Source organism: Arachis duranensis, chromosome 7 (genome assembly GCF_000817695.3).
Source record: "Arachis duranensis cultivar V14167 chromosome 7, aradu.V14167.gnm2.J7QH, whole genome shotgun sequence".
Taxonomy (NCBI): domain Eukaryota; kingdom Viridiplantae; phylum Streptophyta; class Magnoliopsida; order Fabales; family Fabaceae; genus Arachis; species Arachis duranensis.
In genome coordinates, this window is record NC_029778.3 from 2,245,643 (window position 1) to 2,258,344 (window position 12,702).

The 12,702-nt window shown below is 29.1% G+C and overlaps 1 protein-coding gene across 2 annotated transcripts; it reads left to right on the forward strand.

Moving 5' to 3' along the window:
• The first annotated feature begins 7,762 nt into the window (after positions 1-7,762).
• LOC107496375 (probable serine/threonine-protein kinase WNK11) lies at positions 7,763-10,018 on the forward strand. 2 transcript variants are annotated; one of them, XM_021127081.2, is made up of 3 exons: positions 7,763-7,901; positions 8,268-8,794; positions 9,315-10,018. In XM_021127081.2, the coding sequence occupies exons 2-3, from the start codon at positions 8,291-8,293 to the stop codon at positions 9,705-9,707; spliced, it is 897 nt and encodes a 298-aa protein (XP_020982740.1). In that variant the 5' UTR covers positions 7,763-7,901; positions 8,268-8,290; the 3' UTR covers positions 9,708-10,018. The 2 variants fall into 2 exon arrangements, with proteins under 2 accessions (XP_020982740.1, XP_015973108.1); XM_016117622.3 differs by having other exon boundaries at positions 8,291-8,794.
• The last annotated feature ends 2,684 nt before the right edge of the window (positions 10,019-12,702 follow it).

A 12,702-nucleotide genomic window follows, 5' to 3' on the forward strand; every position in this document is an offset into this window, starting at 1 on the left:
GGAGGAAAAATAGATAATATTCAATTTGGTCCATGAAGTTACACTCGAGCCTCAATTTAGTCCTTGAAGTTTTAATTGCCTCAATTTAGTCCCCAAACTTTTCAATTGACTCTGTGACAGAAACCACTGTATGGACTAACGTGATTAAAATTTGAAAAGTTCAGGGACTAGATTGAGGCAATTGAAACTTCAAGGACTAAATTAAGACTCGAGTGTAACTTCAGAGACCAAATTAAATATTTTCTCGAAGAAAAAATAGTAATTAGATTCAAATGGGTCTTCAAAAAAAAAAGAAAGGAATTCCTTGAGTTGAACCCCCAAAAATAGCACAGGGCTTTAGTTAAAAGAAGGGTATCAACTTTACCGAAATATTCTCTCCTATTGCAAAGCATAGTTCTATTCGAGTCATATTTACTACTGTAAATATGTTTGACCTGGAATTAAAGCAACTTGATGTAAAAATAGCAATCTTATACAGGGAGCTAAAAGGAAACAATTTACATGAGTCAACCAGAAAGATTCACATATCATGAGAAAAAAACCATATTTGTTTGTTGAAGAAGTCATTGTGTGACTTGAAATAGTCTCAAAGCAGTGGAATAAAAAGTTTGATGTATTTATGATCAATATTGGTTATAACAAAAACTAATATGATAATTGCATATACTCTAAAGACTAGACAGGTTTGGAATTTGGTTCATCGATTTTTCGATCCATACTTAAACAACTATACTCTAATAAGATTGACTAATGGCTATGTAGCTCAAATTTTTGGTACTAAAAACAATTGAATCGTACCAGGAGACAATTCTGATAAATATTAGAGATATAGAGTAATCGAAAAACACAATGAGAAGCGAGAGATTATCAAACGGCAATTCTGATAAGCGAATAATGGCAAGTAGTAGCAGCGGCAGGGAGAACTATGTAAGCAATAATACTGCAATAGCATACAACGTGTGGCAAGAACGACAATGCAAGCAAGAGTCAAGTTGAGTAAAAGCACTAGTAAGAAAATATTGTGGTTGTCATCTTCAGCTCATATTCTTTTCTCTAATTGATAATTTAAATGACAGAAATAGAAGATAATAAAGATGAACAATAAATAATAGAATTTGTTTTTTGGTTTTGATTTTTTTTTTGTTTGAAATTTTTAGTTTAAGATTATTTGATTTTGCTGGAACTGCTTGAACTTGATAAGGGGGTTGAATCAAGTTGGCTCAAAATTAACTTTTCAAGCTCTCTTTTTGCGGAAGCTAAATATGTAGGAGATTTTTTCATTTTCTCTCATACTCATAAATAAAACAGAGAAGGAAAGAAGAGATAGAGGCCAGCATGTATCCTAATTTAGTTTCTAAGTGCCATGAAACCTACATCTAGTCTCCACCACAACCATGGTGGAATTTTCACTATAATCAAACAGATTATAAACACCAATACTAATGAATTACAACCCAATTCATCTAGTATCTTCCACTAAGCTTTTTACCCCAAAGTCTAGCAACCCAAGTGCTGTCCCAACTTGGAAGGGGAACCTAGCCAGATTCAGAAACACCAAGTGCTATCCCAACTTGGTAAGGGGAACTAAACCTTAGTTCACAGAAACCAAAGTACACAGAATGAGTTCATTTGGCTTTTTCATGCATCTCTTGCCTCTTCTTTCATGACTTTTTTCAACTCACATTCTCAAGCCTTTTTCTCAAATACAGAAAGATGACATTAGATAGTCATAGCAAAGAAAATCAGAAAAAAAAGGACAAATTGAAGGAAAATAATTTCAGCTCAAGTGTTTTGAGATGATTCTCTTGTATCACTCTATTTTCCTTGCTTTCAAATATTGAAATGAGGCCTCCTTTATAGAATCAGTTTCCTCTACCACTTTGTTCTTCCTTGCTTCTTCTAATTTCTCGTACCATCAACCCATTGGAGCTGTCTTAGCTGGCATGCAGTTCTTACTCCATTCTGCTCCACTACTACTGCTAGTCGAGGAGCTATTCCACCAACTCTATTGTCCTTTGATCTGCTGTCTTTTTTGGCATGCATAGCACTTTCATTTTTGAGCCATTCCAAATGCTGTCTATAACTCTGCATTTTTGTTTTGCTCTTTCAAACTTGCTAATGATCTTCTAAATTTTGATTCTAAGTTGTTCTTGGAGTAGTGATATTTTCTTTGTGTTTTTGTTGCCTTCTTAGAGTCACAACTGTCCCATAATAGTGCCAAATGTCCTTGTGTCTTGTTGCTTTGTTAATCCCCTTTTGTTCCAACTGTCTTCCTTTTTCCATGACAAAGACAAATGCCCCTTTATCACTTTGCAAATACAAAGCTTTCTTCTTTTGCACTAATTTGCTGATTCGTGCTTGTTTGTTTAGAGACTTTGTGCTTGTGCATTGAATCAAGATATTAAAAGAATACTTAAGCAACATTCTTGGCCTGAGAAAAGGATAATAGACCTGTATCACTAAAACACACATTAAACCACAATTGGACTTTTAACCCAATAAATATTTGTCATCATAATTTATTTATCAAAATCAATCTTAACTCAATAGATTTTAACTTTTTATTGTATAAAGAAATTTTTTCATATCAATAAAAAATCATTTAGTCTTTTAGCAAAAAAATTAAAAAGTATATATTTATCTTTTTATAATTATTTGTAAAAATATTATAGTATATATAGTTATATAATAATTTTGATAAAAATAAAAATAAATGCCGATTAAGATAATATAATTTTCGTGACATTTTTTATTCACCTAAACTTTTATCATATAGATACATATTAACATCTTACTAACATCTTATTTATATATATTAATTAGAAAAAAAATCCACTAATCTTCTGGATGTTGGATCATGTGCCTATTAATTGTATCATTCAATTTTATCTAATCTTATATACTAACGTGGCTCTATAGTCTATATATAATTTTCTTAAGGAAAAAAAACAAAAAACTACTATTCAAACCTAATTTGATCATTGTCTATATAAATGCAGTATCAAATATTATTATAAAAGATATAAAAAGATTTTTCAATCCCTAAATTAGGGGAAGCTGTTACCTCTTGTGGCGGTAAACAGGCACTACAAATTGGGCTAATAGTTTAGAGGAATTTTTCTTCTCACTCATAATTGTAAAGGTTAAAATTACTTTAAACCTTGAAGTGTTGAAGACTAATTAAGTGTTAATAACACTAACACAACTATATTGGGAGCTAAGTTCTTCACAGAATCAGGTAACAATAATCTTTCAATCCCGATCTTCCAAATAACAACAAATTATGTATGATTTAATTATTTTGTTTTTAATTTAATTTAATTATTTCTTTAATTTGTCTGTGAGTTTTGTTTTTGGTTCATATCATTCAACGCCACATGCAGTTCATTAGTAGAATAGAAGCTATTATAGATTAAAGAATCATAAGCTTTTTGTTGTTTGCTTTGATTATGTGCATAATTATCCAGTTTTCAACCGAAAGAATTCTGAAAACGTAGTTCTTAATCTTATAATTAAATGATGAAGAATCAATTGAGTCATAAAATATTAATTTGTTTCTCTTAAAATATTGTTTCATAACGAATTTTCTTAAAAAATCATAAATTAGAGGTAAATGCTATCCTATCTTCTCTAAAAAAACATGTAAGGTATTCTTTTTGATATGTCATATTCTAATTGGGTATTTATTTTAACCTGAGTTATCTTTCTCTACTGTTTTGTTCTTGTTGCGCCTGCCAAACATCACCATCTCATTTATTTCGTTTTCTCTCTCCCAAATCATTCTTCTAAAAAATGTACTTCAACTTTCTCTAATTGCCTTTATTCGTCGTCGCACCTCTCAAGCATCACCGTCTTGTTAGGTTTCTTATTTTCTCTTCCCAAATCATTCTTCCAAGAAAGAACCTTCCAAGCATCACCGTTTCATTGGATATTTCGTTTTTTCTTTCCAAATCATTCTTTTAGAAAAGGTACTCCAACTCTCTCTAATTGCGTTTACTCCTCTCCACTCTTTTGTCGTCGTCGTTGTGCCTCTTAAGTATCACCGTCTTATTGGGTGTTCCATTTTCTTCTTCTATCAAACCATTACCATCTTCTAAAGATATTATTAATTCTTATGAGATTAAAATAACTTATATTAAAATAAATATCCAATTAAAATACGATATATAAAAAAAATTACATCTTAATTTAAGAGAGGATAGGATAGCATTTACTTAAATTATATATTTTTTAAATATTCAAATTCACTTTTAATTTAATTTTTTTATTAAAATTATATCAAACCATTAGCCATTTATAGATTAGGGTCAATGTCTTCTTGAAAAAAGGAATGAAGGGTGGATCAGGATATGGAAAGAAATCATGAATTTATGATACCGTTTTATTCTTTCCATTTTGATAAAGAATTCATGAAACGAATTTAATGGTGAAATTGTATACAAAATTTAATTTGTAGTCCATGAATTTTCTCATCTTCTTTATTCCCAAATGGAATAATTGATCCTTCTTTGGATGTAATTAATTCTTTCAATAAATTTTATTTTTTACGAAAACAATGTTATTATAATAAATCACGGTCAAGATATTTTATAGATAATATTTATCATATTATTTAATGAGTTTAAATTTTATATACGACGTAAAACATTTTACATAATTGTGTAATTTTAATAACCATTTTTTTCGATGATCACCAGGTCAATTTTAAAGATAATTGTTTATTAATATAACATTATGTGATTAAATGCACTTATATAAAAATTAAATTATTATTTAATTAGACTAAGTGATTTTGATAACATTTTCGTTTTACAGGATTTGAATTATTGTGATCTAGGTCTTTGGGAGTGGAACTTCATTCTTTATCAGTGCTCACAAACCCTTGTTTTGTTGGTATGTCTATAGCTTCTATAACTAATTGTTGAATACATAATTTTAAGAATAATTTTAAATCTTATAGAAAAGGTTTAATTTCATAAAGAAATTTTAAAAGCCTGTTAGGTATACAAACACAACAACTAGTTTATAGTTTACAACTTCATCTATAAAAGATTGCTATTCCGAAAATCCTAGAGATTCGGTAAAATCTGTTTTCGAATTTCCTTAAAGTATAAATGATTCAAATTCGATTAATTCTTTTTTATACTGCACTCTTTAATATTATTATTACTATTATTAATACATTTTATTTGTTTTTGTTATTTGTTTCTTTTATTTAGTATTTAGTGCGACTAAGATTTGATTTAGTAAAATTTTTTAAAAAGGTGTTTGTATTTTTTTATTATTTGAAAAGCACAAAATTTTTCTTTTGTTTTTTGTAATTTAAAAAAATTATGTACTTGTATTTGTAACTTTTAAAAAATATAAGTACTTTTTTATTAAAAATTATTTTTAATTATTAATTTTAAAAATAAAATTTTACCAAATCAAGCGTAAGTAGAGAAACCAAAACCTCTAAGTAAATCTTTATTTTCTTTAATCCCACACAATAAAAAAAGTAAGCATTTCTTTTAAGAAAAAGGGGTAAAAGTCCTATCTACTATATCTTTATCTTTTACAGGATTCTTGTTAACAACAATAGAATGTGATTCTTTAAAGTACAAAATAAAGACAACCTTCAATTTAAGAAATAGCCTTGAATTTTCTCCCAAATATATTTTTTGAATATAATCATTATTATTTTATTTATACTTAAGATATTACTCGCATAATATTAAATACAGTATGAATCTCTAATAAAAAAATCAATGTGCAAGCTAATATCTTTTAATTAATATCATTCTTTTTTAAAATTTGTTTTTATTTTAAATTTTAAACTTTAAACTTTAAATTTAAATTTTAAATTCTATTAATCTTTAATATCTAAAAAAATAATTTTATAATAAAATTAATTAGTATTGAACAACTAAGGTAACATTTAAAAGAGAAACAGAGATGGAGATAGAGAAATTGAAATAAGTCTTAGTATTGTATTTAGTGTAAAATTAAAAAAAATGGAATTCTAATTTAATTTATACAAAAAGTAAAGTTAGAATTAATTAATTAAAATGTGATATTTTAAGTATAAAATCTTATTAAAATTTTAGTCTCCTTTCTCAAAAATTTCATCCTTATTTTTTGGAAGTATTGAAAATTTTAAAGATAGAGACTGAAATTTTAATACTAATTTCTGAATCAACAAATATGATATTAAATTCTAAATATAATATTAAATTTTAATCTTTCAGTCTTCGTCCTAATACTTCAAAATAAACGCTACGTAAGAATTAATTTTTTATACTTATATTTATTTAACTACAAAAATATAATTTGTATATCAAAATCAACTACTAATATAAAATATATATTAAAATATAAAATACACATTTAAAATAAATTAAATAATATAACATATATATTTATAAATAAATATATAATAATTAATTTTAATAATTAATTTTAGTGCACACATATTTAATTCTCTTAATATAAGATACGATGATGAATATATTCAAATACCCACAATTTTTTTTCTTTTTCTTCCTAACTAGGGGTGGCAAACAGGCCTGAACCCGTCGGGCCGGCCCGCATAACCCGCCAAAAAAGGCGGGCTGGGCTGGAAAATTGGGACCGGAATTATGTTTATGTTATTTTGGAGACAATATTTATAATTATGTTTTGGATTATGTTTATTTTGCTTTGGAGAGAATATTTATATTTATATTTTGAATGAAAATTTGGTTTATAATTATATTTATTAGATATTTATAATTACAAAGACTTTAATGTTTGTGAATATAAAAAATATAATTTTTTATGCCATTAGAAATTATAAATTTATTAATATGATTGTGAAATTATATATATTACTTAGTAGTTAATAATAAAAAAAGGAGACTTAGCCCGCCAGCCCGCAGGGCGGGCTGGGATTCTAGGACCGCCTCACTAGGCGGGGTGGGGCGGGCTTCTGGCGGGGCGGGGCGGGGCGGGGCGGGCTTCCCCGCTTGCCACCCCTATTCCTAACTATGCCAAAGATTTTTCTTAGAAGGCAAAGAAAGAAAGAGAAAGCAAGTAGTTACTTCCTGAATAGCTGGAAAGCTATGAAGCATCTAAACATGGCTTATGTCATGCCCCCCTTCATTCCATCGCCGCTTCAAAACGTTGACCTTCAAACTTTTTTTATTATTTTAATTACAAAAATAAAAACGCCTTTGTTTACCATTAATCCGTAGGTTACTCCATTTGACTTTACTCCAACAAAAAGAATTTAAAAATCAAAACCCACATTACTTAGAAAAAACATGACATTAATCTACCAATTTATGAGTATGACTCAAAACGTGTGACAAAGAAAATTCAACTTCACGCTTTTGATTAAATTTTAAAGAAATATTATTAGTAAAAATAAATATCTTATAAAAATATACACGATTGAATTTAAAATGCTTAATTTTGTTTAATTTTAATTCATATATTTGGATAAGATTTCGATTACTACTTTCTCGAATATACATTTAACTTAAAATAATTGTAGTTTAATATGTTACTTACTCTGTTGCATTAATTAAAAGATATTATACTTTTACAAAATTAATTAGATAGGGAAGTTAGAATTGAAAAAAAGGAATTAAAATCTTGTATAAAATTAACATTTGAGAATTATAATTAATAATCCTAATTTTTTTTTGGTGACTAATTAATAATCCTAATTAATTAGATTAGACTCACTCTCCTCCTTTTCTATATATATAAATATAAATTTCAGTTCAAGTTGTTTTCTCTCTCTCTCTCTCTCCTTTCATCTAATTCTTCCACTTACCCTTTTTTTCTCTCTCCTCTTTTTAGTATTTTTCTGCATAAAGTTGCAGACTTTGGCGTCTCCTCTTTCCCCTTGAGGCTCCAAGTCAGTGAATTTTTTCATGGTAACCATCAACACCATAGTCTTTGATATGCATTATTTTCTGAATTATGATGGTTTTTCTGTTCAATGTGTCAACTACTCTCGTATGCTTCTTTGTTTTTATTTTTTTTTTTAATTCTATCGTGAAATTAATTTGTTGAATTTTCCATGTAAAGGAAGAATCTTTGTTTAATGGGGTTGTTCCTTTTTCTCCCCACACGGCATGATAACATTCTGGATTTGTTCCACCAAAAAAGTTAAAAATCTTCACCAATAATTTTAGCTAATATTTGATTTTGAAACCGATTTGATGTTGATGGCTTGATGGCTATTACTTATTATTGTCTCATTATGATTATTATGATCCTTGTTTTTTGATGCGTGGTAGGTGTTTGATGTTTTGTGTCACAGATGCCAAGTGTTAATCCTGATCCAAGTGACAAAGATGCTGAGCCTTTTGTTGAAGTTGACCCTACTGGACGCTATGGTAGATACACAGAGCTATTAGGATGTGGTGCTGTGAAGAAAGTGTACCGTGCATTTGATCAAGAAGAAGGTATAGAAGTTGCATGGAACCAAGTGAAGCTGAGAAATTTCTGTGATGACCCTGCCATGGTGGATAGGCTTTACTCTGAGGTGAGGCTTCTGAGAAGCTTAGCACACAAGAACATCATTGCACTCTACAGTGTTTGGAAGGATGAGAACAAGAACACACTGAATTTCATCACTGAGGTTTGCACAAGTGGGAATCTGAGGGAGTATAGGAAGAAGCATAGACATGTTTCATTGAAGGCACTTAAGAAGTGGTCAAAGCAGATTCTTAAAGGGTTGAATTATTTGCACACTCATGAACCCTGCATCATCCATAGGGACTTGAATTGCAGCAATGTTTTTGTCAATGGGAATGTTGGCCAGGTAAATCTATTTTCCCCTCAAATCTGGTTTTTTGTTGTTCCTTCAATTCTTCATTGATTGCGTCTTTCACAAGTTAAAAATAAAAACTTTTCAAAAAATGGTAGCAGTATCCTTGACTTTAGACATGTGTAGGATCTAAATATCTAACTTCAACAAGGCACGGTGTCTCATTTTAGGTTGGCAAAAATGATCAAACTATATACCTTAAGCTATTGTTATTCCGTATCTTAGCCCCAAAGTAGTCCCGAAATCAGCCATGTGCACTAAAATAATCCGCCAAAATTCCAATTGCACCAATAACGTATCTGAAATTGGTGCAATTGGGATCTGGAAGACTATTTTAGTGTAGGCGGCTAATTTCAGAGACCACTCTAGGGTTTATCTCTCAATATTTCTAATCTTCTATCTAACTAACATTCTTTTGCTTATGGGGACTCTTGGTGTATGATTATATCAGCACGAACTGTGCAATTACTTTGTCTCAGTATCAAATTAATAACCAAAGTTCCAATCTTATTAGGTTAAGATTGGTGACTTGGGTTTGGCTGCAATTGTGGAGAAGAACCATTCAGCACACTCGATCCTCGGCACACCGGAATTCATGGCACCGGAGCTATACGACGAGCACTACACGGAACTGGTGGACATATACTCATTTGGGTTGTGTGTATTGGAGATGGTGACACTTGAGATTCCTTATAGTGAGTGTGACAATGTTGCAAAGATCTACAAGAAGGTTTCTTCTGGTGTGAGGCCAGATGCACTGAAAAAGGTTAAGGATCCAGAGGTGAAGGCATTCATTGAGAAGTGCATTGCTCAACCAAGGGCAAGACCTTCTGCTTCTGAGCTTCTTAAGGATTCTTTCTTTGATGAACTTGAAGATGATGACGAAAATGATGAATCTGATTTGTGATTGTTCATGCTAAATTTTGTGTTCTATGTCAGATATAAAAAATCTTCATGTGTTTTTCTTTACTTTATTTTTTTTAATATAAAGTATTCATTTGTCCCCTTTTCCTTTTCCTTCTAGTTTTTGTGTCAATTTGTCTCTTGGCTAAGACCAAGTCTATTTTTTTTGGGTAGGGTGTGAAATTGGATAAATTTGAACATGGCTTAAAGTAGTTCAACCTAGGGAAGGTTTGATTGGTGATGTTGTCATTTTATAGATTTTGTACATAGGAATTTCTTACTTATAATGATATATAGTTTTCTGCTGTTGTTAAATTTCAAATATTTCATATTAGAAGTTTATACAACAATTGTAAACCAACAAATAGTTCTAAGATTTTAATTATTGAACATATTTTGCATTGTAAACCAACGAAATGAAAAGAATAATTTGGTTTGGAAAATCAAAAGATTTGTTTCTAATATCAAGCGCCTTATCATTGACATATTCAACTTTGCAAATTAGGGCTTGAAAAAATCAAAAGAGAAATACTCACATACAGCGACCCTAAACGATGACTTGGTCCCTAAACACAAATCATGTTTTTCTGAGGCCCAAAATTTCAATACTTACCAAGTGAAGATATCTCTTACCGACATTTAAATTCAAATATCGGTTAAGTACCTTATACATACTCCTAAAACTCTACTTCTAAAATCTGCCATCTTCTAACTAACTGAAAGATAAGATAAGATGACCAAACCTAAATAAAAAGAAGTCGTTTAAATTCAAATATCGGTTAAGTACTTTATACACACTCTTAAAATTTTACTTCTAAAATCTGCCATCTTCTAACTAACTGAAAGATAAGATAAGATGACCAAACCTAAATAAAAAGAAGTCGTACGATATATACATTCCTAAAACTTTACTTCTAAAATCTGTTCTAATTTAAGTGTCGAAATATCTTTACAAGTCATCTTTCACCATTTATTAGAAGACCGTAAAGCGACCGTAAAACTTATCAATTGAAGAGTTGTGGATTCCAATATTCCAAGTAACTCACAATCAGTATGGAAGCAAGCAATTAAAAAAAAAAAATCTTCATATGGTTTGAAAGTCAATAAATGAAAAGTCAAATGTATTTATTATTTAGCATGATTTGAGCAATATGATGATACTTATGTCTTGTGGACAGCATACAGAAGATAACTGGCACAAGAAAACTGAGCTGTTTTCAGAATTTAAAATGTGGGACAAACGGCTATTGGGAATAAAGCTACTAATTAAGCTTAATAGTGAAGAGATTTATGTGTGAACCTAAAAAGGGGGGCATATGTAGAATATTTATTAGTGGTTCAATCCCACTCAATGTTGTTGGGAAATTATTTCATGGACCCCCTTTGGCCTTGTGACTTGTGTGTGTATGGCACCAATGTTTTTCTTTAATTTCTTTGCTCCTTAAAGCAATAAACACTATGTATATTGCCTTTAAAGTTTTGTTAACCCTATCTCTTGGGTGGTTGGTTTTCATTTTTTAATATTCTCCTTTCTATCTTCCTTTTCTCTTTAGTTATTTCTCAAAAGTGTGATACTACATTTACAATTTGGTGACTATTCATTTCAAATTGTTTTCACGTAAATATGATAATTAAAAATTTTAGATGATAATTTAATTAAATATATTAAATTATCAGTTAATATTTAAATTAATCTTTGAAGTTATACTCACATCTCAATCTGGTCTCTAAATTTTCGACATTCAATTTGATTTTTCAACTTAGTATTAATAACTTAAGTTAGTCTCCGAATTTATTTTTGTCACAAAACGGTTAATGATATGTTAAAATAGACTAATAACTATTTTACTGACAACTTACTTATCTGACAGCTTACTTATGTTAAGTAAGTATTAGGGTTCAAATCTCGCCTTGTCATGCAACAAATCTATTGACCAGCAGTAGACCATTAAATAAAACTTATTCACGACAGATTAATCATTGACTTGTCAGATTGAAAAATACCATGGACAACTAAAAAAAAAGTGACAATTGAATCTTTTTTTTTTACCTTAATTTGCTCTTTACAAAGCATTTAAAATTATAATTCTAATTTTACTTAAAGATTTTAAAATATTTAGGTTAGAACCAATTTTTGAGTATTATCTCATCAAACTATTTATTAGTTCTCACTTGTTTTCGTATAAAGATAATTTTACCTGAGTGATGATCTTACAATCTATAAAGAAAAAGAAAGGTGATTGAAGGTTTTGACAAAAATCATGATAATAATTTTGGCAGGCTATGTAAAAATAAGAAAAGATAAAAAAAATGATATCATAAAAAAAATGTACAAGAAAAATATATAAAAAAATACAAATATCATTTTTCATTAATAGAAATTTGATTAACTAGACTTTAGTTATATGAAATTTTATTAAGAAGTTAAAAGATGCCAATATATATACATACTTTTCATTATTAAGATTAAAAATCGGAAAACATTCGTTAAGGAACCGATATAAAATTATAAATACATCACACATTAGTTTGCTCAAATACCTTTAATAGTCAAATATCAATTTTTTTTTTTTTGGGGTCAAACAAATAAAGATCATCATCTCCTTCACATTATATTTTAGTAGGAAGAAAAACATGGAAAAATAAAAAATTGTTTAATAAATGATTTTTTTTGTCAAACATTTAAATAAAATTGGAGATAAGAGAATGTAGTCCATGCAAATGAGTTAATTCCTAAGGAAGGGTGCCCATAAGATATTCAATTAAATGACAGTTATTGGTGTTATGTGTTGGCTCTGATATTAATATTAATTTCTTCGTTGTCATATCATATATATATAGCCTATGGTAGTGGAATATAATAAAGATTATTCGCTGAAATATGTTCATATATGTTACTTGAAAAGTTGTATCAACATACAGGTTTATACGATGTGACTTAAACAGAACTTGATGCATGGTTACAGAATCCAATACATATAATAAAGAATAAAATAAAA

What these genes read in the sequence shown, in the direction of transcription:
- LOC107496375 (XM_016117622.3), top strand. An exon ending in TCAATGGGAATGTTGGCCAG is followed by an intron (nt 8,795 to 9,314) that starts GTAAATCTATTT and finishes CAATCTTATTAG; the next exon opens with GTTAAGATTGGTGACTTGGG.